Source organism: Bactrocera neohumeralis, chromosome 5 (genome assembly GCF_024586455.1).
Source record: "Bactrocera neohumeralis isolate Rockhampton chromosome 5, APGP_CSIRO_Bneo_wtdbg2-racon-allhic-juicebox.fasta_v2, whole genome shotgun sequence".
Classification (NCBI taxonomy): domain Eukaryota; kingdom Metazoa; phylum Arthropoda; class Insecta; order Diptera; family Tephritidae; genus Bactrocera; species Bactrocera neohumeralis.
Window position 1 is genome coordinate 1,561,253 of NC_065922.1, and position 26,820 is coordinate 1,588,072.

A 26,820-nucleotide genomic window follows, 5' to 3' on the forward strand; every position below is an offset into this window, starting at 1 on the left:
CTGTTCTTTGTGTATGCGGCAATTGTTGAGGAGGAGAAATCGGGGGGTAGGAGGAAAATTTTGAAGGGTTTACGAGACAAAATCGATCCTTTTACTATGCAATACACAACAATTATAAATACATTTCGATTCCCAAAATCGCTATGTAAAGTACTTATAGGTGAATTGGTGCCGCATGATGTGCCGAAGTCGAGTATATCTTTTGATCTGCGTTTCCTGGCGTGTTTGTATTTTTACGGGCATGGCTCTTACCAAAAATTCGTTGGTAATAGTTCTATGCTCTCTATGAGCCAGTCTTCTGTGTCTAGAGCTCTGCAATTTATTTCGAAATTAATTATGGATGTTAAGGGCAGGGAAATTTATTTCCCTTCAAGCGCGCAGGATGTTTCAGATACAAAGAAGGGGTAAGATAAATAAATAAAAATAAATATAAATAAATAAATAAATTTTCTCTTAAAGATTTTGCACGAAATTTGGGATCAAGGGCACAATCGGCGCAATCGATTGTACCCATATTGGGATTGTTTCACCCTCAAGCACAGACGCATACATATCTTTATTATCCATTTGTGTTTTTGTTTGTTTATTTTTATTAAAACAGCTGTTTGACAGCAAAAAGCTTTTTACCTCACGTGGTGACTTTTTTAAGCTTTTTTCTTATGAAGTTTGAGCAAGAATAGCCTCACAAAATATGCCTCACAAGAAATCTCTAAAATTTTTCCTCTCAACTCAGCTGAGAGGTTTTTTCAGAATAGGGCTGTATATTACAATATGCCCAGCTTGTTACTCCTTCTGTTCTAGTTTTTTAGAGTACAATAGTGGACATTAGTGGTCGGTCTCTGGAAATATTTTCTGGCAACACTAGATGATTACTTCGTGATAGGTGTTGGCCGAATTGTCATACTTGCAGCTGAAGTAGCAGCGGCGGTGACAGAGGTAAAGGCAGAGGCAGAAGCAGAAGATTTTGATTAGTGCCGCTCTCTTCCAGCAAGTAGCAAAATTAAATCAGTAGTAGAAGTTGGGTCCGAGTTAGTTGAATGTGAAAATTCATTGTAGTAGGAATTTTTGAAAACTGAATATAGTGTTATATACTAGATGGCAAAAAGACAAATCTGAATTCAACAGAAATTTAAAATACTGTAAATTTCGATTCGTATGGTTTATAGTGCAGTGAAGAGCTAAGGGAAAATGTAAGGAAAAAATTTCCGTGAAAAATTAGTAATAATGGCTAGTGTTAATGAAAGAAGAAGCACCTCATAGTGTAGAGTAAATGCTCCGCATTAAAAGGAGCAGCGCAATGAATGTGCTGATTCGAGAAAATATCTAAAATTGATTTTCTTTTCTCAATATTTTCCTCTCTTTTGCACATCTCGTACGTTGATCCGGACTTCTGAATATAACTGGTATGACTGCGACAACCGTTTACACTGGGATTCGTTAAATTTTCGTTCAACTTATTTGGTGTTTCTGCGACGGCACTATATTGTGCTCTGCTAAACTGTTTCTCGCATTGTCGTGCTGTCGTCCGTCCTCTGTGCCAAATACATATGTATATTGCTGCTTTGTATCGCTGCTGCTGTCGCTGCCTTCGTTCTCCATAAAGTTCCTCTATTGGTGGTGCGAATTAAAAGCGATTTTGGTGTACCAAAAAAGTAGAGCTAAGCAGAAGAGAACGAAGCGAATAATAAAAATTGTCCAATTTGTCAGTAGAAAAATCGGTTAAAAATTGTAAAAGTGAACTGTAAATAAAACAGAGGCACGTTCTGGTAAAAGGCATTTAATTGAAGGCATACAAATTGTTCTGCGCTCTGATTAATCCGTTTAACTTGTGAAAAAATTATTCACCGCCATACCATAACCCGAATGAAAATTATAGAAGGTTCAAATATATATATACATACATCAGCAAAAATAATCGAGCGTAGGGAAGGCAAAGTATTTGGATAAGAGCGACATAAAAAACCAAAGACCGCAACACGAAATCTTTGATTGAAGCACAAGTATTGGAACGCACAAATTTTCATTTAAATCAACATATGATATTGTACCAATAACTCTACTACATCAAAGAAAACTGGGATCGCTTTAATTTACACTCGATTAGAAGAGGAGACAAAACCGCACCCTTAATTCATCCTTCTTGTATCGTCAGTGGATAAATCACTTAGGTACATTTTATGACAGACTTATATGCAGAGATGAAGAAAATTATTAACGTTGTTATTTAAAAAAAAAGAAAATTATTTTACATATATGCATATATATTTAATTATTAACATAACTTTATATAAATCTTAATTCTACTATACATATATACATATAGGAGCTCCAAAATATTAAAAGGTAACACAATTTTATTGTATCGATTGCAATAGCAACATCGCCGAAATGAATGAATTAGATAGCTTAAGACAAGAAGCCGAATCTCTTAAAAATGCCATACGAGATGCACGTAAGGCTGCATGCGACACAAGTTTAGTGCAAGCCGCTGCCACATTGGAACCAATAGGTCGTATTCAGATGCGCACTCGACGTACTTTGCGAGGTCATTTGGCAAAGATCTACGCTATGCATTGGGGTAGTGATTCGCGCAATTTGGTTTCGGCATCACAGGATGGCAAATTAATCGTCTGGGATTCACACACTACCAATAAGGTGCACGCTATACCTTTGCGGTCCTCTTGGGTGATGACATGTGCATATGCACCTTCGGGAAGTTATGTCGCCTGTGGAGGCCTTGACAATATGTGTTCAATCTACAACTTGAAGACGCGTGAGGGAAATGTGCGCGTCTCTCGTGAGTTACCTGGCCATGGTGGATATTTGTCATGCTGTCGTTTTCTGGATGACAATCAGATTGTTACCAGCTCTGGCGATATGACTTGTGGCCTCTGGGACATCGAGACAGGTCAACAAGTAACCTCATTCTTAGGACATACTGGCGATGTAATGGCGTTATCCCTGGCGCCAGGATGCAAAACTTTTGTGTCTGGTGCTTGTGATGCTTCAGCAAAGTTATGGGATATACGTGAAGGTGTATGTAAACAAACATTTCCGGGACACGAATCTGACATCAACGCAGTGACATTTTTCCCTAATGGGCAAGCATTTGCAACAGGTTCTGATGATGCCACGTGCCGCCTTTTCGATATTCGCGCAGACCAGGAGTTGGCAATGTATTCGCACGACAACATTATCTGCGGTATCACATCAGTGGCGTTCTCGAAGAGCGGTCGCTTGCTGTTAGCGGGTTACGATGATTTCAATTGCAACGTATGGGATACAATGAAAGCAGAGCGATCCGGAATTTTAGCAGGTCATGATAATCGTGTCTCATGTCTCGGTGTGACCGAAAATGGCATGGCTGTTGCAACGGGATCATGGGATTCGTTTTTGCGTGTGTGGAATTAAAGCGTTTGCGATTGTACGTTACCCCGCCATAAGTGGAAGATATGTGGATGCAAGTGCGGACGGAGTGGATTAGGAATATGAGAAAGAAATATAGCGATAGTGAGTTACACCTTAAATTGCATTCGCTTTCCACAACTCACCTAGTGATCGAATAACGTGCACCATCGTAATACGGCCACTTCCCACGCTGTAACTCCCCATTATCCTCCATTTTCGGCAGTATATTTAAAAATTTACATACAATACACAAAACATTCACTAGTATACACGCAAACAAAAATATATAAACACTCGAACTATCGAAAACCCGGGAAAGGGACACGGGACAGGGGACACTGGACATAAGACGGAAGCATATGCTGACACACGCATACGATTTATATACAAGCTTACATTAAACAAATTATTTATATAAATTATATACATAAAATCATATAAGTTAAAAGTAATGTAAAACTGATATAAAGTAACGAGACCGATAAAATAATGAGAAAAATTAACCAAACGCAACAGAAACAAAGCCATTAAGTAAAATTTGCAGAGACAAAAAAAAAATAATAAAATAAAAATATGATTATGATGTCACAGTAAAATAATACTGAATATATGTAACTGAATATCAGAGAAACAAAGCACAGAAGCCCTGATAAAAGCGAAGGCTTTAACTGAGTTAAATCACAGCGAAATCTGTTGAAAACGCATTTACAAAACCACAGCAAGAAAATTAAGTCGAAATATTATAAGGGGTAAAAAATTGTAGAAGTGTAGTAAATAATACTTGGAATGAAACCCAATAAGATATAAAAATTATTCTTATTAAGTTTAAGCCCTAATTTATATACAACTCAAAATTACAAATGATCAAGAAATTAATAAAAAAGTAAACGAATAAATTTTATATATGGCCATATAAGCTATGTAGCAGCAGCTAAAATCATACTTACATACACAAAACGTAAAAATAATGAGAAAGTTAGGAGAAAACTAAATTTAAATCAAAGAGCGTAAAATAATTTGTATATTAAAATATAAAGAGTAGCGGTATCAGCCGTAGAAATATTACGCCGTTCATACCGCTAGAATAACATACATATACATATATGTGTCACACAATTGTGCGAGAACAAAATTAATTTAAAGTATTAGAAGAAAAATTATAAAAAATTATGGAAAATAATAATCCGATAAAGAGAAAGCATTATTAGCATCGGTAATAAAAAATAATAATAACAAATTAGCAACATAAAAGCATTGATATAAAACAAATCAGTCTAATATACGTGCATACCCCACATGTACTGAATTCATATATGTACATACATACATATATGACCTCTCTTACATTACCATTTCAACGCGGTACGAGGGGATATTTAATAAAATAAGAAGAGGAAGAGATGTTTAATTGACTTTGTTACTAGTACGAAGGAAGCAAACATCTTTTATTATTATATGATTGCAATGAAAGATGAAAGGAAATGCATTATCTAAAAATATGATTTTTTTTGTTTGGGCTTGCTGTGATTTGTAAATGTATGGGATGCAGAAACGACAAATATAAAATTTAAAAGTGAAGATGAAACATTAAATGTGAGAAACCTTTGTCAAAACAACAACATGGTCACATGTCAATAATGTAATGTTATCACATCTTTATAAGAAGTTAGAATTTCACTTAACATGAAAAATATTTATATTTACCATATGGAAATGCGTCTTTAAAAATTTTTCAAAATTTTTAGTCCCCGTACTTGTGCTGACATACTTTGATGTGTTCATAAAACATTGCTACACTGAACCACATACAAAAATACACAACATACATATACGTACAAAGTAGTTGCACTTGGCGCAAGTACCGTATTGCATTTTATTACTTCAAAACTTTAAATATAGGCAAAAGGTACAGTAGTAGTACATACGATTTAGATTTTGTTATGTATCTATTCTATTTACGTATTTCGTTGCCCAATTCAGTTACTTGACTCGTTTTCAATCATTCATATATACATAAAAAAAAAACTTTGGTATGAGCTACAAATCGACTTTTAAGCACAAAAAATTACCTATTTTAAGATATAACATAACAAATTGTACAAACTCTGTGGCATAATTGCTAAGAAATTTAATAAATTATTCAACCGATTTTACCAAAAATTTAATACTTACTCAACTTTTACAAACGCACACATAACACTGAAAACAATCGCAAAAAATATATTTAAAGAATTATCAAATAAAACGCACACATTTATTTTTATTCTATCTAATGTTATTTATTTAAAGAAAACATACCTATGAGTTGAAACTGATTATAATTGCAATTTACATTTTATTGCGAACACTAGCTTGTGTAGAATATATTTCTTTGTATGATAAAATGAAAATAAATTTACTTTATTTGTTAATTTCTATATAATAGAATTACGTACATTTATGAACAAAGAATACTTATATATTGAGTGTATCCTATTTGAAGCTCATACAGAATTATTGACGACGACGAAATAATCCACAAATATATTTAGAAGCATCAGTGACTCCTAAACTTATATAATATATAATTATGTTTAACGTGATCCTATTTTGTCATTTATATAAAATAATTGGAATATTCATACATACATATGTTTTCAATTATTGTTTCATACACATATGTTAATTGTTTTTTATTTTTATTTTGTTTTATTTTTTATTTAAAGTTATACTGTATTAAATTGAGCTTTAAACATTTTTAAACGTATTTTTGTGTGTTTTGAAATATTGAGTATTGTGTGGTGCTTACTTACCTATATTCGATAGTACCGCATACAAAATTTACGCTGTATTTGTTAATTTTCCTTTGCATTCTACAGTGTAGCATATGTACCTAAGTAATGCCGCAAACCTGCCGTGGATATATTTTGTAATTCTTTTCCTCCTCTTATTATTTTCGGTATTTTTTAAAATCTCGGAAACGATTTATTAAAATTATTGATAGAAATAAAAATAGATAACACGTACATTTCTTAGTTCTTCCATTATTGCTATAATCTCATTTTGGTTCAAATCATTTGCATTATTACAATCACTCTCTGATATCCTCAATAACGCAGTGTAAATTTTTTTGATCACAACACATTGAAATCATATTTCCACATTTTCAAACATTGAAAGTAAAAATAAAATCAAATACAATTTTAGTTGTAATACGGGGATCCTGGATTCAGGAGAGGTGTATGTGTAATGTATTTTATTTTTACATCTGATTAAAAATACGCGATTGTGTTTAGAAGCCAAAATTAAATGTAAAAACAGCTGAATACCTAAATATAATTAATAGTATAAATCAGAAAATGGGAACGGTGGATGTAACGTAAATGAAATAAAAATTTAAAACATCTCAACTCATATTTAAATCTGTAATTATAATTAAAATAAACTGAAATTTAAATAAAAAATACATTTGCTTAGTTAGTGTAAATGAAAAGTGGTTGTGTTTGGGATGTGGTCCTCGGACAATGCAATGATAATGCATGCGCGTATTGCGGGATAGATAATGAAACTTAATTATTACAACTGATTATTTAGTTGCTTTACCATTTGAAGACTTATCCTAACTGACTGAATATCCTAACTATATTCATATTTAAATTTTGTTATTTTGTGTTTTTATTGCCTTTAGTTTTCTTTTAATATACCATCTTTGTTAATTTGTACATAGGTTGTTGTTATTGTAGCAGCTGGAAAAATAAATAATGGGTCCGATTAATGTGGGAACCGCTATATGATATAGTTCATCGTCTACATGGTATTTTGAGAGTTCAGGGTCAATCGTCCTACTTTGGGAAGTCTTAATATATTTTGAATGAAAAATTATATTATATATTATTCGTGAGATCATTTATCGTATATCGCGTGAAAATTAGGAAGCCGTCGTTACATCTGAGTTTTAATAGAAAATAGTCGAGAAAATACTCGACAATCACAAAAAGTAGTAGGTCAGTGTTAATGGAACTATAGATTAACAGAATTTGATCGAATATTTGTATTTTAAAAAAGATAACTTCATAATAAACGGAACTACAAAAGGCAAGCTATTTAAATTTATTCTATTAATTTTGCGTTTTTTGACACTTTGGGAAAAATAAGATACTTAAGTTGTAACGGCAGACAATATTCTGCCAACAATTTTGTGGAATGCTGGCGAGGTGGCAGTCTTTAGCCGGATGTACATATATTCAAGACCGTTCCGGATACGTGCATAATTGTCATGGGAATGGAATGGAACAAACTCATTTCAGAGAACGTATATTTATAAATATATATATATATATATTGAGTTAATGGTCAATGGTTAATATATATATATATATTTATAAATATACGTTCTCTGCTCATGTCTCTGTATAATGACTGTTGCTACAACATATTTGCACAAAAAAGTGCTACGCGTTGTGAATTTTGATTTGTCAGTATCCTTACTGGGTTAATAAAATAAACATTATATTTTAAAGAAGGTAGTTGAAAGAATGAAAATTACTAATACAAATAATTTATTGGAAGTAGTACGAATGTAATTATCGCATTATATCGATTGCTCATTAAAGCTGTACTCGTATATCGGTTATTGTTGTTATTTTAGGTCGACCTGAAATAACTAAACTTTTAGATTTCTTGTGTCATATACATATGTACCACAGGTTTTGTATAATTTAGTTACGATAATTTGGTTTATTTCGTACATAATTGTGCATATTAGCATTGATTTCTCATATTTGCCAAATTGAGTTAATGGTCAATGCTGTCAACAATTTCCAACTTGAGGATCGGTTTGATTTATCCCATAACTGGGTTCAGAAAAATTGTCACCTGCTTATTACATCTGAATATAAACCGTAGTTGGAATTCAATTTGGTATTCAACTTACCGCACTGCATATTCTCATCGAATTAAATACGAAATGGATAAGGTGTATTTGCGTCATGATGGTTCCAATCAAGATCTTCATATCAACTTTAGGTTTACCAATGACAACGTACGTGTGAATAGAGAGTTTAACTTTTGTCGAAAAATGACTGAAAATATTGAAGATGCTCTTATACGTATACGGAATAATATAGAAAAGGAATTGAGTAAAAAGTCGAAAAAGGACAAAAAGAAAAGCTTGTCCCGAACGCAAGAACCAATACCAAACACTTACGATAAGGTATATTATTATAATTTTTACTAATATAATTTAATATGAATTTCATTCAGGTTCTTGTAGAAATTGTTCGTTCTGAATTATGTAAAAAGGTTGAAAATATGACTTTTGAGAAATTATTGGAAACCAAAAGTACTGACTTGAAATTACTTGTGATGGATAAAAGTTATGAAATAGTATACAACTTGCCATGGGTTTTAAATTTAACTTTACCGACAAATATATTAGCAGGCTTTACAGTATACCCGAGCAAAGTAGAATTACAGTTTGCGGATCGTAAGTACAGTATTGGGAAATGGTATAAAGCAATAAAGGTAATTTGGATGTCTTAAATATGTAAACATGTGCATATCCAAATTTTAGCAATTTAATTTAACTAATTTTTTAATTGAAATAGCCATCTAGCGGTGATTTACTTCGGGGAGCTGAATGGGTAGAGTGCGGTAATGGTTTCCACTATGATACCAGTATTCAGGATATAGGATACTTTCTAAAGTTCCAGTTAACACCCAGCAACGAAGCCGGTCAATATGGCCCACAAGTTGAGCAAATAACTAAAAATGAAGTACAGGCAGGGCCTGGTTTTTGTCCATTTCAGACAAGGCACTTGTGCACCAAAAACAGATTGAGAGGTGATTATATTCGAGTGGTTTCGTATAATATTTTAGCTGATCTATATGCCGACAGTGATTATTCGCGAACGCATCTTTTTCCTTACTGCCCACCATATGCGTTAAAAATCGACTATCGCAAGCAATTGTACTTGAAGGAAATAATTGGTTACAATGCTGACATCATTTGTTTGCAAGAAGTAGATTTAAAAATATTTGATTTAGAGCTGAAGAATATCTTTGAGTCTGAAGAATTGGGTTACCATGGTGTTATTGCTCAGAAAGGCACGTGTGGAGAGGGTGTAGCTTTATTTTACTTGACATCTCGTTTTAATTTACTGTATAAATATGAACTAAATATTGGGGAAAATATTCGCACTTTCCCGCAGTTTGCGGAATTATGGAAAGAAATAAAAAATAACAAAAAGCTTGTAGAGCGAATTTGTGATAGGTCTACAACACTTCAGGTATATATGTACATCTGTAATTGATTTTGAAATGTATTTAATAATGTTTGCTTATAGGTATTGGTGCTAAAGTGTAAGGAAAGCGGACGTTATTTGTTAGTTGCGAATACACACCTATATTTCCATCCGGATGCGGATCATATAAGACTATTACAAATGGGTTTTGCAATGCTGTACGTCGAACACATATATAAAGACACTATAACTAAACTAAATTTGTCTGATCGGCGAGAGTTGTCATTACTATTCTGCGGTGATTTCAACAGCGTTCCGGAATGTGGCATTTATAAATTAATGGTGGAAGGAAATGTGGGGAAAGAATGCATGGATTGGATAAGTAGTAGGCATATTCACTTATAAGCATAAGAATGTTGACAATAATGTCTGATTCCGTTTAATTTCAGATACCGAAGAGGCAGTACAAAATGTATCCCTTTCTCAACCTTTTCAAATAAAATCTGCATGTGGAACACCTCCTTACACGAACTTTACGCATACATTTGCTGCCTGCTTGGATTATATATTTTATCAAAGCGATTGCCTAGATATCCATCAGGTATTATAGTTTTCCTTTGACAATTCCCAAATGAAAAATATAATTTGCGTTATAGGTGGTACCGCTACCGACGGAAGAAGAACTGAAATGTCATACAGCTATACCATCTGTAGTTTTCCCCTCCGACCATGTGGCTCTAGTTGCAGATCTGAAGTTTAAGTCTTTGTAAACTATTCTAATTTTTAACTTTTAAATATCAAAGTGAATAAATTTTAATTTTGCATCCTAGTTTTTGAAATTCCAGAAGTCCTGTTATGCTAATTGGATAGCATCAGTTAATTTAACAAAGTATAACATATAGTGAGACAGGTTTGTTAACCCAATAATGTATGTAAATATTCATTAGTTGAAACTCGGTTTTATTTTTGATATCACACACAAGATTAATTAATATAGTATATATTACGTAGAATTGTACTCATACCACTGTATACATCTTGTGAATTTTCTTAAATATTGAGGCCTATAATGAATTTTATGTTTCACAGACCTACTTTCTGTACCACATTTGTAATGTTTTCATTCGTTTTACTTTTTTCTGTAACTGAAGAACGCCGTACATAAGTGCCTCAGCAGTAGGTGGACATCCCGGAACATAAATATCTACTGGTATAATACGGTCGCAACCTCGCACAACTGAATACGAATAATGATAATATCCACCACCATTGGCGCAACTACCCATTGAAATAACCCACCGAGGTTCAGGCATTTGATCATAAACTTTACGAAGAGCAGGTGCCATTTTGTTTGTAAGGGTCCCTGCAACAATTATTACGTCTGCCTGGCGCGGAGAAGCACGGAATACAACACCATATCGATCCATGTCATAACGAGGAGCTGCAATATGCATCATTTCCACAGCACAGCAAGCCAATCCGAATGTCAGTGGCCATATTGAACCTTTGCGGCCCCAATTTAAAAGATCATCCAAACGAGCAATCGACCATTCCACCATATTAGGCTGATTTCTACCAAATGGTGACGCACTTTTTTTCGGAAGTGGATTGTTTGAATCTACTACTGGCATTGTTTGCTGTTGCCGCAGTGCAATCGTGTTAATAGCAGGTCCGAAAGCTCCATTAACAAATAAAGTACTGGAGTATCCAGAGTTGCACACCAGCACTTTGGATGTTTTGTTTACCAGCGCAGCAACAGAGCGAAGCATTTTTAATTCCTGCCAGTTCTGCAAGAGATATGAAAAATGTGACTGAATCCATTTCCCCGATAAATTATATAAAAATATATAAACAACTAAAAATATCAAAAGTTTAATAAAAAATTGCTTAATTAAATAAAAATTGCAAAAACCTTTTTTATATAACTCGATTCTTTCACCTTAGGTTGACAGCGAACATACAGTTGACAAATGTCAAAAGTGACATAAATATTTTATCGATTTTTTTCACAAGTAATCTGTGTCGATTATTTTGACAGGAAATTGCAGAAAGGGATACGTTTTACAATTATGGAATTTGCTCTGATACCAAAAAAAGCTCTTTTGAAATTAGTAATTAAAAACAATTAAATTTCATAGTAATAAAATTCCATAAATAATCAATAAATTTAAACATAATATAAATAAATTTTATTAAGTTATAGATAAAGTTCTGCACTATGTTATTTTGTAATCACTACATTGTTATTAGTTTTTCTTAATGTTAGAATTGCCCTTTCCAATGATATGTTTCGTATTAAAGCACTATACATATTTTATCGGAATTGCAATACTGTATAAATATGTATCATATATCCTCTTCCGTTGGCTTGTCCCAATAAAGTACGGTTAGGTTATTTAAAAAAAAAAAAAAATTAAGAAAAATAAAATTTGCTTTGCATTTTTGACGAAAATGCAAAATAACGTTGAATTCCTTTCGTCAGCCATGGAATGTACACAGGAATTGTCATCTTACGTCACAAGACAAGATATATTGAATTTTCCTTTTCCATACAAATTGTGGTTAATTGTTCATTTAGATTATTGTGACTTTTTACGTTGGAATCGAGACGGAACCGTCATACTGCTTGATTTAATAGCTCTAGAAGATTATTTAAATTCTACTCAGTCAATTTTTAAAATCAAAAATCGTTCTGTCTTTTTGGAACACCTCGAGCAGTTTAAATTCGATAGACTTAATGCCATGCCGGAAGCGGATGAAGATTTACTTCTTCAGTATAGGAACGAAAACTTCCAGCGTCATCGCCTAGACCTTTTAGCGAAAATACGACGACATACTTATCAATTATTGGGAGAAATGGATCAAAAGAATAAAATCGATGTGGAGACCACTAACCAATTGCTGCATATGGCTGAAGAAAATAAATACCGCCAAGTTGCCGATCGCATGTTGGGTGACTTGTGTTTTATGTCACATGGAGGTTTATCAAATATTCAAAAGAGCAGATTACGCTTTCAAACAGTTTTGAGTTTCCAAAATGAAACACGTATTTTGGAAGACAAATTGCACGCGTCTGATGAATGTGCAGCTATTCAAGCTCAACAACGACGCATAAAATCTGATGTGACTAGTCGTTCCGGTAACGGGCTTGTAGAGGAAGAACAAGTTATAGAGCTACCCGTTGATTTATTTGAGAATCCGCATGATTCGGTGTTACATTTAGGCGAAGACTTTCGCCCAGAATACGCAGGCTATTACGGCAATTGCAGTAAAGAACAAGTCCTTCATTTTTTTGGAGATTATTTGCCAATGTATGAAGATGGTTCAATGGAAATTAAAAAAATTGTACCTGAAATATGGTTTGGTTATGTAAATATTATTCTTGTTCATTTAATGAATATATATATTTCAGCACCGCTAATCAACAAGCTATTTTATCCACTGAAGAATCATTTGGCGATCAGATCCATGTTGGTGACCAAGATGGTACTTTAACGTCGTCTACAACGCCCTCATGTATTGGGCATCAAATTTTACCCACGTTAAATTTATCATCAACTTTAGAACCAATTTTTAAGAACGACGAAGATGACGAAGTAAATCATAGTTTATCTAAATCAGGAGACAATTTGAACGTTTGTGCTATAGGAGATTCCGAAGCAGAAATTTCCATGGATGAGTTTATTAAATTCAAGGAGAATATCAAAGAAGATATGAAAGTTAGTTACGGGGAAACCCTAAAGGATTTCCCACAAATGCCTACAGCTATAAAAATGGAAATTACAGATGAATCTGATTCTGAAAATGAAGCAAATTTTCGAAATTTTTTCAGTCAGTACCGTGCATCTCTAAATTTACTTTATGAACGTCATTAATGATCAGAATTATCAGGTGTACTATCAAAACTTATCAATTCAATAATTTATATCTTCTCAGTTTTTCACCTAGTTATAATTTTAATTAAACGTTAACAACCTTATAATGTTTATCCTCACTTTGTTGGTATTTAGTTTTTTTTGTTTATATGCGTCTAACTAAATAATACAGCTTGAAGATATTCAACAATACATATTAGTTTTTTGTCTAAGGTGTATCGATTAGAAAGTTGCATATTTTCATATATACATATGTATTTAACAAGCGGCTTGTCTTTGAGACTCTTCCTTCGCTTCTTCTCCAGATACTTCTCGAACGCATCTAGCCATTGTTGGTGACGCTCGGGAAATCGGGTCCGTCATAAAGTATTCGCGCAATTTCTTTTGTTTCACATCTATTTTTGTATTTTCAATTGACTTGGACTAGAAAAGAAAGTTGTCTTCAGAAAATCAAAAAGCTGTAATAAAAGCTTACTGTGGCCAATTGCTCAGTTAAACTGCCGAATGTAGAAGACTCCAACTTTCCAAAACGTACCAAGTGCGGAGCTATATCTTCAATGCGATTTCTCAAATCATCCAAATTATCATATGGCAAAGGTGTGCCTGGAACATTCAAAATAACATTCAGATAATTTCACATTTTTAATGAATAATAAACATTAAGTTTACCTAAAATTTCTGACAGAGCACGTAGAATTTTCCAGTCCTCACGAGCCATTCCTGGGGGTGATACAGCGGCTAATGTTTGTTGAGCACGACCTTCTGTATTTACATATATTGCCTGCTTTTCTGTATATGCAGCTCCAGGAAGAACTGCGTCTGCAATCGAAGCACCATTATCGCCATGGTGCCCTATATAAATAATATAGCAATCTTTCGGCAACTTTTCACGGTCAAGTTTTCCACCATCAGCTCCAAGAAGTATTAGTACTTTTGGCTGAGCTTTAAGTGCAGCCTGTATTCCCGGCTGATATCCAACATCCAGAGCACCGGTTTGCCCTGCATTATTTTGAAGTACATTAAATGCATTCCAGCCCTGGAATAAAAAGGAATAAACACCCACAAGTACGTAAATAATATTTTACGATAAATTGAATTTGGTTAAAGTAAGATATGCCGAATATGGTGCGGAGATATGGACACCATCTGATGTGTCGGCCTTAGGAGTTGTTCGAGAGAAAGGTATTGCGGAAGATTTATGGTCCCTTGCGTAATAGCAACGACGAATACAGCAGTCGATGGAACAAGAGCTGTGCGAGATATACGGCGACATTGACAAGAAACAGCGGCTGCGGTGGACAGGTCATGTTATCCCAATGGAAGAAAACACTCCCAACTTTGTGGGTTCTGGATTTAGTACCCGCCGGTGGAAGCAGAGGAAGACCACCACTTCGTCAGAGAGATCAGGCTGTTGTTAACTTGGCTATAATCGCGTAAGCGGTGTCTACGCCAGTAAAGAAGAGGATATCACTTCATTATCTTCGTTGTATAACTTTAAGATCGTTTACACAATGGAAAAGCAATAATTTTTGACACCAATTCGAAACGCCTAATTCCTTCCTGTAACTTTGACGCTGCATTAAACCGTACTACTATAAACAAGACTATTAAATAGTTTATTTTCATTACGGGAATCGTATTAACAAAATTTTTCATTCATTCCCCTAAGTTTGATATAGATTAACACTGAGTAAGTATATCACAAATATTGATTAGCTAGATTAGCAAAACGAAGAAAGATATATTTCCGGTCTGGACTTTAATTTGGCAGCATTTTTTAAGAATATTTAGGGAGAATGTTGTTGTTGTTGTAACGTCAATCCATACCCTGTTTTGGTGGTAAGACTATAGTTAATTGCCATCAAATCCATTTAATTGGAGCTTCAGAAAACGTGTTGTTTAGATGGAATTGGACCACGAGGTTGGAAGGGTGTTAGATGAGTTGGTTTCATAACCCATGCAAAGGAGCGGAGATTCATTGTGGAGTCATCCTTGGAGAGGAATTCGTTATGTTCCTTAACCGAAAGCATGTGGACCTCACTGTGTAGGAGTTCGATGGCTGACCCCAAAAGCATCCTATTATTAAACGAAGTGTACTGGCTAGTCTGAAGCTATATCTAGGCGACAAAACCGTGCTGTGTAATTTATGAACAACCGGCCTATTGCCTTATAAGTTGCCAACAACGTTTCTTTGTCTTTTCCCCAGGTCCTGTTCACTAGTGACTTGAAATTTTGTTGCGTCTTATAATGCCGCAAGTTTAACAAAACGACCGTAGATTGCTAATGTTTTTCAATGTACCCACCTGTTTGTTAAGTTTCTTACAATACGAAGCTACTGTTGCATGTATTCCAGCTGCATCAGCTCTTTCCAATACATCTGCTCCCAACACAATTGCGGGTTTCTTAGCATTTTCAAGTACTTTTGAAAATGGATGTCCACCATTACAAACTTGACTAATTAAACCAGCATCTTCTCCCAAATTTTGATGATTGTATGAGAGATCTATTTTCGGTCCAATGGAAGCAATATCCATTTCATTATTGATATATGATTTACGTAAACGAGTGTTGATTAAGGGTGCTTCATAACGTGGATTGGTGCCGATAAGTAAAACAGCATCTGCTTGCTCCAGATCTATAAGAAATAACAATAGATTTTTGAATTAATTATGTTTATAGAAATAAAAAAATGTCTCACCTGCTATAGTGGTATTGCAAACATAGTTAGATCGTAAATCAGACCCAGAACCCTTAACATTAAAGTTTTGCTCCGTACAAAGAGTTTCTCCCCCATTACGATTTAGTAAATCTTTAAGAGCCACAAGCGATTCTACATCTACCAGCTGCCCAGCTATAGCAGCAACGGCGCCTTTTGCGTCTTTTATAGCTTTAGCAACCGATATTAATGCTCCTTCCCATTCTACTGCATGTAATTCACCATTCGGCATGCGAACCATGGGTGCAACCAAACGTTGACGTTTTAAACCATCGCATGCAAAACGGGATTTGTCAGCAAGCCATTCTTCATTAATATCCTCATTTTCTCGGGGTACAATACGTAGAACTTCGTTTGTTCGAGTGCTTACGACAATATTACTACCAACGGCGTCCAAAACATCAATACTACTAACTTTCCGAATTTCCCATGGTCGTGCTACGAAACTATTAGATCATTTTGTTCTATTTATTTGAACAATATGAAAAATTAAAAACTAAAAAATTTACCTGTAAGGTTTGCTAGTCAATGCACCAACGGGACACAAATCTATAACATTTCCGGAAAGTTCAGATAGGAACAGTTTTTCAACGTAAGTACCGATTTGCATGTCGTTACCACGGCCTGTGGTGCCAAGATCTTCTACACCGGCCACTTCACAGGCAAATCTAACACAACGAGTACAGTGAATGCAACGAGTCATTATTCCTTTGACTAATGGTCCAAAATTTTTGTCCTCAACGGCTCTAAAAAAATTACAATTGAATTAATTTATAACTAAAATCAAAAAAAAAAAAACGTACCTCTTTCCAGTATGATTTATATCAGTAAATCTGGATCGATCTGAACCAAACGCCATAGCCTGATCTTGAAGATCACATTCACCGCCCTGATCACAAATAGGACAATCCAATGGATGATTCATCAACAAGAATTCCATTACGCCCTCACGTGCTTTTCTGGTCATTTCGGAGTTAGTCTTTATACGCCACCCTTTCATTACAGGCATTGCACATGCTGCTACCGGTTTTGGACTTTTTTCTACTTCTACAAGGCACATACGACAATTGCCTGCAACTGACAAACGTTCGTGATAACAAAATCGGGGTATTTCTACTCCAGCCACAGCGCATGCCTGTCAAAACCGAAATATTATTATATTATATAGCAATATTTTCAAAAGTTCGGATTTTATTATATTACCTGTAAAACAGTAGTTCCAGGCAAAACTTTAACGGAGACATCATCAACAAAAACCTCTATTTTTTCTGGTGCCTTAGCTGGTGCCTGCGATAACGCAGCGCTAGAGCGAATGGCTTTGCTGGTAATCCCATGTGTTGGTGAACCGAATCTTCCTTGTATAACCTTTGTAAGCGGTGCACGAAACATTTTCTTTCTAAAAATCAATACAATAAATTTTTAGAAATATTTTATAAGAAAATTAAGCTCAAAACGTATAGTATCTCCTAATTACATAAGTCAATGCCTGTATACAGAATTAATTGGAAAAGACATAATAATAATATTAAATACTATTAAAATGGATTTATTATTTAGGTATTAATGTAATGTTAACGGAAATATATTTGATAAATACTTACTTTAAAATATTAAAATGTTTTCAGCGACAGCAAAATATCGTGCACTGCAAATGTATTTTTTTTATGTGCAGGGACTATCCAATATGACAGTTGACAATTTATCAATGACATTTCGTATATATGTATATATACATATGTATATCAAAACATCAAGTTTGCATTCAATGGGAACTTTAAATTAAACTATTTTTACTACTATTACTATTTTTCACATTAAATTTATAAACTGTATGTATGAATATAAATTTGTAATTCACCGACAACCAAAAGAATTATACATTTTAGTGTATGGTAGATATATTGCTGCTCCCCAACGATATACATACTTATACAAAAAGCCTTATTTATTAAGAATTATATAAAAACGCAAAGTAGAAACCAAGGTCTTTAGGTTTATCCAGAAAACTTAAAGCATAGAGAAGGTGCAGGTTGGATATCGAACATTTGTTAGATTTATAGTAAGGAATTCATCTCACAACCGCAGAAGTCACGGTGCGAAATGTTAACATTTTTAACAGTTCTCCACATACTCAAACAGAGAATATAAAGAGAAATAAATACATATACATATGTATTTACGGCATATGATGACATTGGCATGTATGCCCAACCAGTAAATATAAAGAGACATAAATATACTTATGTATGCATGCCCATGATTACACTCCCAACGAATGTAAAGAATTTCGTTTTGCTTGTTTAAACAGAGAATGTAAAGCATAGAGAAGAACATAGAAGAACATATGTACATATGCGTACACATGTGAATATGTCACCAACAAAAAATTGAAATATGGCAAGTCATTATGACAGCCGAATTGGCGAAGCCCAAATGTAGTAAATTTTACAACAAAAACGATTTCATTCATTAACGCAGGCGCATATTCCACAAGCGACCTCACTTCATTCATAAAAACAGACGCCGTAACATCTCCCCGAGCATGCCTTTGCCAAAATCAATATTAAACATCTTTCTGGTGTTTGTTCTAAGAAAGAAGTGAGAAAAGTGGCAACATAGCTGTTGTCGATTTACAAAATTTGTCAATTCGAAAATATTTTTCCGTGGCTCGCAAAAATCAGCGTCGATATGTATGCAAGCTCATAAAAAAACATACATATTTACGCTAGTTTGTAGGCGAAGCTGTTACAGCGGCAAGGGAAGCGGTGACAATCGGCGGCCATTTCGGCCATTGGTTGACCATGACAACGAAGATGCGAAAAGATGCGTGCGGCACTTGTTATTATGAATGTATGTACATATGTATGTATGTGGCTCGCATTTGCTTTCGCAAACATTCAGACAAATGGTCCAAAGAAATAATATATGTATGTATATGCCATAGAAATTCTATTGGTACAAATATGGAAATGATAACGAAATAATGCGAATATGCATATTTCATGAAGGTCACCAATTTTCTTTGAAGAAATTAAGTTCATTTGGCACATCTTCACTTTGTAATAGTCGAAATAAATATAATTTATTTAAAAATTAAATTAAAGAGAAATCAAATTAAAATTATTTTTACCTAATTTTTCCCCATTTTGTAAACAAAATTAAAATTTTTACCATTTTTCGGAAAACAATGCTTCATATCAGAGCCGCAACTAGGGCGTGGTGAAGGTGGCACCCGCCACGGGCGCAACAGTCGCAGAGGCGCAACGTAGGTTGAGCCTACATACGCCTGACGAAATATCGGTTGCTGAGCGTCCGAAAGAGCTACCGTCTGAAACTGGCGCGTCACCCACGGCGGGCGAAACAAGAGACATAGGGCGCGAACGGACCGAAAAAACTGCAGCGCCAGAGCCAGTGCAGTGGGCAGCAATGCGGCAGTACCATACGTGCCAGTGCGAATGTAATCGTCGCGAGGCGCGCACAAAGCAAGGGCACCCGTGGACGTCCTATTCCAGAAATCGGGGGCGCCACGCTATTAGTGCGAGTCTGTCAGTCCTGTTTCTGTGCCCACTGCCGGCCGTGCCGTGTGTTGTGCTATAGGCCAGTCAGCCACAATCTGTGTTCATCTGTGATCCAGGTGACAAAACGCATGCTTTTTTCAATAACATATGATGCAATGATGTAAAATTGTGCAAATTGTAGATTTTGTTTTCCATAGACAATGAGGACTATCGGAAGGTGCTTTCTGATTTTCGGTATAACTTCCGGTTTAGCCGGAAATACTATCAATTTTTGTCTTTCAAACGACACATACATGTTTTTTCTTCAGTTTTGGAATAAACATTCATTCCCCTCTAGAATAATATACAATGTGCATAAATTCCAAGAAAATAGTATTTAAAAATTGTATCCTAATCTAGCAATATCAACTACACATCAAGGTTCCTATTTATAATATCCATGGAAACTTGCCATTAGTCGTTTTACGTTATTGTATAGGATAATTAGTTCCTATTCCAAAATCAAGGAAAAAATATGTAGGTGCCATTTGAAAAACAAAAATTGGTAGTATTTCCGGTCAAAGCGCAACTCACTCAGGTCGAGCACAGATGACTAGTGACGGAGAGATTGCAAAATGTAAATGCAATAATAAAAGGATTGCTGTTACAATTAACCATATACCATATAATTAACCATATATACATTTTTGAGCGGTCAAGCAATTGTGAACACCAGTGTTACTCAACTAACCAAAATAGCGGCAGATCTCACTATCAAATATCCTGATGACTTGGATCCGCATGAATTTTCATCAGAAATTGAGAGTTTCAAATTTCAAGCAACGACGCTGATGAGTGAAGCCACAGACATGAACCATTTGAATGTATTAGAAAAAATATTCGATCTGTCGCTCGAGGATGTATATCCGAACATAACAACAGCACTGAGAATATTCTTATGCATGCCTGTTACGACGGCTACTTGCGAGCGTTCTTTTAGTAAGCTAAAACTCATCAAATCTTATCTTCGTTCCTCTTTAGGCCAGGAACGGTTGGCGAATATTTCTATTTTGTCGATTGAGAAGGATACTACAACACGTCTCAATTTCGATAAAATAATCGATTTTTTTGCAGAGGCGAAATCCAGAAAAGTATTATTCTGAACGATATAAGCGACCCTTGTATAAATTATTATTGAAAATAAGATGTACGTTCTTTCACTTGTAAATATATGATTTTTGATTTGGGCAACATCGGTTTCCATTATACTATATGGTAAGGGCGCAAGCAAGGCAAGGTTGTTGCCACAGGCGCTGAAGCAGCTAGTTCCGGCTCTGCTTCATATAATACAAAATAATCACGCATGTGTGACTCAGAGAATGGTTTTTTACGTTCTCTGTGTGACTTTGTATATTTTTCTTCAAAGCATTTCTCTTTATTTATTCTCGCATGAATTCAGTCGTTTTACATCAGAGAAGCGCTTTACCTAGCCCGCGGGCGGCCGACTTTATTGCTCTCTCACAGATTCGCTCACACGTATTAGTCAAGCGCTCTCTATACATTGTGGAAAATTAATGTGCATTTGAAAATCACTTGATCAACGACTGTTGACTGCTACGCATGTAATTTGTATGTGCGCGCTGATTAACAATTTTACCGTGTTCTCCGAACTAGATTTAAAGAAATTGGTTCAAAACCATGAAAATATTGATTTTTAGTTTTTTGATACAGCCGTTTAGGTGAAAACTTCAACATAAATTCAATATTTAAATTTTTTTGAATTTTAATTTCTTTTTGACACGTGAATTGTCTTTATTTTTGTAATTGATAAAAAATTAATAAGGAATTTCATTAATTTCACAATTTTGTAAAAGTTGTCGAACCACTTTCAAAGTCAGTTTAAAAATTTTTTTTTGTATTTTTTTTTGGGTGTAGCAGCAAGCTCTCTCATACTCCAACACAAGCACACAGTTTGGTAGTGTGCGTTTGGGCATCACTCCCTGCCAACCACGGCTACCCGCTTGAGACAAATATTCCAATACAACTACACATTTTTTCTCTATGCACTAACACCAACGCACATTTTCGGGTTATATTTTGTTTACCTAAATGCAATGAAAAAAAGTTTCTTTCATCTCTTGATTTATTTGAATGAGTGCGAAGGAGAAAACATTATTGTCAATAGTGACAAAAGAAAATCCCAAAAAGGGTAATAAAAAAACGATTGAAGCGCTGAACACATAGAGCGCGACAGACTGCAAACTACATCTGTCAAATATTAAAATACACACGTTCTTATGGACACTGTTATTTTGACAGCTGCGCAACTACACGACTGCAGGCCGACAGTTGTCGTTCTCGCTAACTTCAATATCCTCCTATATTTGCCAACGACAGTAGGATGACAGTAGAGTTGACAGTAGAATGGAAGACAGAGATATGAGGTAGAGTGGTGATGCCACTAATATGTAAAATGTAAAATTATTCACAGCTCTAACAAACTTGAAGTTATTTTACAAATAAAAGCATAAAATAGCTATATTATAGCTTTATTATATCATTTGTAATAACAAGTGATAATTTAAAGCAAAAATATTTACCTATTTACTTGTTTTTTGCATAAAAAATTTCACTTTGAACAAAATATTAAAATTTCATTGAAGTGAAAGGAATTAGTATGGCCACAACGAAATTGTGTACATACAAAATGGACAACTGCGTTGTTTTGTGTACATGCCGGCCATTGTGTTGTTGTTGCTTCTCAAAATGTACATGTAGTAAGATGAACAACGACGTTTTCAGCTCACTGTCGTGCTGCTGCAGTCTGTCGCAGTCATTGTGTTTACACTTTGAAGTTAGAGAGAACGACAACTGTCGGCCTGCAGTCGTGTAGTCGTGCAGCTGTCAAAATAACACTGCCCATAAGAACGTGTGTATTTTAATATTTGACAGATGTAGTTTGCAGTCTGTCGCTCTCTATGTGTTCAGCGCTTCACACGAGCAACTTGTGTTGCGCAACTCTGTTCGAGTTTTTTTCTCATTCTCTTTCACTCTACTTTAACCCATTGTCTACTCTTTACTTTAACCCATTGTCGTTTCTTTTTCCTTATAGGTATTTGGGCCACTCTATCATATATATTAATCAGCTCTGTCAATTAAGAAATACATTTTATTTATTAATACAAAGATATATCACCCTCTTTACTATCGTCTGAATCAATTTGTATGGCTTCCTCCATACATTTCACAATATCTTTAATTAATTCGATTTTTTCGTCATACTCCATTTTCTAAAATATTTATATTATATTATGTTTATTTGTATACATATTTGCAAATTACTTACCAAAAGATGAAATTAAATTTTTTAAATATATTCAAAATATTAATTTCAAAAAAAGATACGCAAATGCAACTATGTACTACGAAAGAAAGAACACGAATGCCGAAGACGTCGCAGCGAATTGTTACGAATAAGAACACAAAGCGAATTGCTGAACACTGGAAACTCGGCGCGATTCTCCTCTCCTCGTCGCCCCTCTCCTATAAACCAAGAGTTGCCGCAACAAAAGTTGCTTCGTGTAATAGTCGACTTATCGGAAATTTCGCAACAGTTTTGACAGTTCCACATCTATTGTGACCTAAAAATACGATGCAAGGCAGAGAACGTATAATATAGAGAAGGTTATACGTTCTCTGACCAAGAGTTGCCGCAACAAAAGTTGCTTCGTGTAATAGTCGACTTATCGGAAATTTCGCAACAGTTTTGACAGTTCCACATCTATTGTGACCTAAAAATACGATGCAAGGCAATGAGGAATTTAAAAATTATTGTGAATTGAAAATACATTACGATCCGTTTGCTATCGTATTTCATAATGCCAATCACCGCATACGATTGACGTATCACGTAATTTTCATTCGTATGTTTGCCGATCCGTGTACGGGTGTAACGCTTCGACCCCTGACTGCCTTGAAATCGGATAACAATTTAGAAGCTAGGTACAATAATGGGCAAAATCATGTCAAAAACAAGACAAAAGATAAGAATTTTATTAATTTTTTAATAAATATATGTATTTACTTGAACAATACACATAACATATGTATATGTATATAGTTCGTCGGAATAAAAGTTTACATCTAAAGACGCATATATTGTGTTATATGTAAAATTAAGTAAATGACATATTTCGGGTTGCATTTCTTCATTTTTGCAAATACCTTCCCTAAACATCTTAATTTTTAGATTTTTTTTTATTTTAAAGATAGTTAATTTAGCCAAGTAATTTTTCTGAATTCTGACCTAAAGACTATATCAACCACAATCCCGCATATGTTTTGTATATATGTATGTATATGAACATTGATAAAACAAATAAGACACAATTTGCGTAATTTCATCTAGGCTGTGCATAAAATCAAATGAGAATTGCAATTGCTTAAATATTTGCCATTTTTTTATCTTTCATTTATCAACTGATAAGCATCGTAAAAATGTTCAGCAGAGGGTTTTCAAAGTTTTAATTAAATATTTTTTTGTAAACTAAAATTTTTGTAAATCTATCAATTGTGATCTCAAAACAAATATTCGAAAGATAACTACTATTTATTTAACTTCCTCATCGGTTGAGTTAGCGACACGCTTCCGAACACCGTCATCATTGTTGCTTGCATTTGTGGTGGGAACAGAGGAATTCGCGTTGACTTCTGTGACAACTTCATTGGAGTCTTCTTCCTCGTCGTCATAATTAGTAGGTTGCTCACCTTTACGTAGTAATTTGCCCACCAGATCGTATTTTTCTAAAAAATATATTTTAAATGCGACCTCATTTGATTTACAAATCAAATTGATACCTTTGAATTGCATCTCCCATTCTCGCACAGAATCCATTTCCATAGCATTTAAGTCACTTAGATCATCATATTCTTCTTTATTGTTTGGTTCGACGTTAAAGGTTGCCAAATTGCGTGATGCGTCCCTGCCAGCAAATGACGCATATGGTCCGCCTATAGATAATGATAAAAATAATGTTATTTAAATTAATTGCAAATATAACGTGCATAATTTACTTTCTCAGAATCTATACAAATCGATGCTAATTTCTTGATATTTAAGAAGTCTGATATGTACCTTGAAAAAAATAAATGTCATGTTCATATGTACTCACGATGAGTTGTTATTTTAGGAGTGATTGGCAAATTTTAAGATAAGATAATTCTCGGCTATTTTTTTACAGTCGCAGGAACACATACACAAGATTAGAGGCATGTCTTTACACAAAATCTTAATTTAATATGTTGTCATTTTCTATTCTTGCTTTTCTTTTTGCTTTTTACTTGGAAGTTAAAATTCAAATATATGCGCATTATAAAACCCTATTTGTAATAGACCATAGTTTTAATTAAAAAAATATATATACATATATACGTGATATGTTTTTTATAAATTCTTTATAAATTATAAAACCGTTCAACTATTTACACTTAGTGCGTTACAACATAAATATTCATCATGATATATCCATACATACATATATGTATATGTTTTAATATGAATACGTATGTATATCACCTGATAACATTTACGCTGCCGGCCGTCAGTTTTTTTAATATTATTACAATATATATAATAAGTACTTAAAGTTCTACCGCCCATTCATATAAATTTATACTGAATGTGTATGAAATATTAAAATTACTGCCATATGAGGATTTATATTAATAAATAAATAAAAATATACTATATACACATGTAATAACTTATTTACCTGGACCGTAAAAACGTTTTGCTTTTGTGGCGTCATATACAGTTCCATTTACTGCTATAAGTATTCTGCCATCCGGTCCATTTCCATCATATGCACGCAACTCTTGTATGGTAAAATCTCGTCGCAATTTAGGAAGCTCAGGTATTTGCGAAGTACCTTCACCGGATCTGTCCCTGGGTACTTCATAACGATCCTTTACAATTTTGTAAAAAAGAAATACTATGACTGCTACAAGTGCTAAATTTAAGGGGCTATAGATAATTTCTTCTACGATGCCCAACAAAATGGATGAGGATTCGTTGCCGGCTACATTGCTGTTCGAGTCAGCTGCCCCAGCGGATACTGTCATATTGTAAGAATTAATATGCGAGTTTTTACTTCTCACTACGCCTAATTCGAACTTTGATCTTGAGCCCTTGCACCGCTGAACCAATAGTTAGATGCACCTTATTTTACTGTTTGAAAAATACTTTTTGCTGTTTCACTTTCGGTGGATTTCGTAGTAAATCGTAAAAGTCGTGTGAAAAATTTGTTCAATGGAAATGATAGAAATTTCAATGCACTCTCCCAAAAATAAAAATAATGCGCACTGCTGAAAAATTTATTTTGACGTTTAGAACTTACGATGGCCAATAAGTAAACTTCACATTAATACCGCTAGGTGACGCAACACATTTATATCCAGAGCTACCATGTTTTAGCAATAAATTATAATTATACGCTGTATGGAAATAAATTAGTTCGAAGTTTTTTTGAGTTGGGTGAAAAAAATGTTAAGGCTGATTTACACAGAACATTTGCTTCGCTTTGCTTTAGATATCCGAACAAAGAAAACTACAAATATAGGTATGTATATATGTATTTACACTTTGTCAAGAAAAAATCGCAATTTTATTGACGAGTGGCTCCAAAAACATACACTGGTATATTCTTCGCTTTGTTGTTGAAGTACGAATTTTCAAGCAAAGCGAATAAAGTTGTTCAAAGTGTAAACACAATGACTGCGACAGACTGCAGCAGCACGACAGTGAACTGAAAACGTCGTTGTTCATCTTACTACATGTACATTTTGAGAAGCAACAACAACACAATGGCCGGCATGTACACAAAACAACGCAGTTGTCCATTTTGTATGTACACAATTTCGTTGTGGCCATACTAATTCCTTTCACTTCAATGAAATTTTAATATTTTGTTCAAAGTGAAATTTTTTATGCAAAAAATAAGTAAATAGGTCAATATTTTTGCTTTAAATTATCAATTGTTATTACAAATGATATAATAGAGCTATAATATAGCTATTTTATGCTTTTATTTGTAAAATAACGTCAA

At 34.3% G+C, this 26,820-nt stretch overlaps 6 protein-coding genes across 9 annotated transcripts; 3 read left to right on the forward strand and 3 right to left on the reverse strand.

Moving 5' to 3' along the window:
• Window positions 1-978: 978 nt before the first annotated feature.
• Window positions 979-6,853, forward strand: LOC126760791 (guanine nucleotide-binding protein subunit beta-1). 2 transcript variants are annotated; one of them, XM_050476694.1, is made up of 3 exons: window positions 979-1,190; window positions 1,604-2,168; window positions 2,376-6,853. In XM_050476694.1, exon 3 carries the CDS (start codon window positions 2,389-2,391, stop codon window positions 3,409-3,411), a length of 1,023 nt encoding a protein of 340 aa, XP_050332651.1. In that variant the 5' UTR covers window positions 979-1,190; window positions 1,604-2,168; window positions 2,376-2,388; the 3' UTR covers window positions 3,412-6,853. The 2 variants fall into 2 exon arrangements, with proteins under 2 accessions (XP_050332651.1, XP_050332650.1); XM_050476693.1 differs by having other exon boundaries at window positions 980-1,190; window positions 2,324-6,853.
• A 942-nt stretch (window positions 6,854-7,795) lies between these two features.
• Window positions 7,796-10,549, forward strand: LOC126758363 (2',5'-phosphodiesterase 12). 2 transcript variants are annotated; one of them, XM_050472617.1, is made up of 8 exons: window positions 7,796-7,910; window positions 8,036-8,599; window positions 8,650-8,910; window positions 8,994-9,674; window positions 9,732-10,014; window positions 10,079-10,230; window positions 10,286-10,395; window positions 10,460-10,549. In XM_050472617.1, exons 2-8 carry the CDS (start codon window positions 8,192-8,194, stop codon window positions 10,464-10,466), a joined length of 1,902 nt encoding a protein of 633 aa, XP_050328574.1. In that variant the 5' UTR covers window positions 7,796-7,910; window positions 8,036-8,191; the 3' UTR covers window positions 10,467-10,549. The 2 variants fall into 2 exon arrangements, with proteins under 2 accessions (XP_050328574.1, XP_050328575.1); XM_050472618.1 differs by lacking the exon at window positions 10,460-10,549 and having other exon boundaries at window positions 7,797-8,599; window positions 10,286-10,458.
• A 19-nt stretch (window positions 10,550-10,568) lies between these two features.
• LOC126758364 (NADH-quinone oxidoreductase subunit B 2-like) lies at window positions 10,569-11,631 on the reverse strand. Of its 2 annotated transcripts, none has more exons than XM_050472619.1 (2): window positions 11,542-11,631; window positions 10,569-11,416 (listed from the first exon to the last, which is right to left on the reverse strand). In XM_050472619.1, the coding sequence occupies exon 2, from the start codon at window positions 11,396-11,398 to the stop codon at window positions 10,721-10,723; it is 678 nt and encodes a 225-aa protein (XP_050328576.1). In that variant the 5' UTR covers window positions 11,399-11,416; window positions 11,542-11,631; the 3' UTR covers window positions 10,569-10,720. The 2 variants fall into 2 exon arrangements, with proteins under 2 accessions (XP_050328576.1, XP_050328578.1); XM_050472621.1 differs by having other exon boundaries at window positions 11,569-11,591.
• Window positions 11,632-11,879: 248 nt separating this feature from the next.
• On the forward strand, window positions 11,880-13,684 carry LOC126758050 (uncharacterized). Its single transcript, XM_050472044.1, has 2 exons — window positions 11,880-12,988; window positions 13,042-13,684. The coding sequence occupies exons 1-2, from the start codon at window positions 12,081-12,083 to the stop codon at window positions 13,502-13,504; spliced, it is 1,371 nt and encodes a 456-aa protein (XP_050328001.1). The 5' UTR covers window positions 11,880-12,080; the 3' UTR covers window positions 13,505-13,684.
• LOC126758049 (NADH-ubiquinone oxidoreductase 75 kDa subunit, mitochondrial) lies at window positions 13,606-17,930 on the reverse strand. Its single transcript, XM_050472043.1, has 9 exons — window positions 17,822-17,930; window positions 17,424-17,616; window positions 17,024-17,355; window positions 16,730-16,966; window positions 16,203-16,666; window positions 15,808-16,139; window positions 14,174-14,540; window positions 13,980-14,107; window positions 13,606-13,927 (listed from the first exon to the last, which is right to left on the reverse strand). Exons 2-9 carry the CDS (start codon window positions 17,607-17,609, stop codon window positions 13,763-13,765), a joined length of 2,211 nt encoding a protein of 736 aa, XP_050328000.1. The 5' UTR covers window positions 17,610-17,616; window positions 17,822-17,930; the 3' UTR covers window positions 13,606-13,762.
• Window positions 17,931-24,159: 6,229 nt separating this feature from the next.
• Window positions 24,160-26,130, reverse strand: LOC126760223 (membrane-associated progesterone receptor component 1). The gene is made up of 3 exons (XM_050475688.1): window positions 25,489-26,130; window positions 24,575-24,727; window positions 24,160-24,520 (listed from the first exon to the last, which is right to left on the reverse strand). The coding sequence occupies exons 1-3, from the start codon at window positions 25,835-25,837 to the stop codon at window positions 24,327-24,329; spliced, it is 696 nt and encodes a 231-aa protein (XP_050331645.1). The 5' UTR covers window positions 25,838-26,130; the 3' UTR covers window positions 24,160-24,326.
• Between the last annotated feature and the right edge of the window lie 690 nt (window positions 26,131-26,820).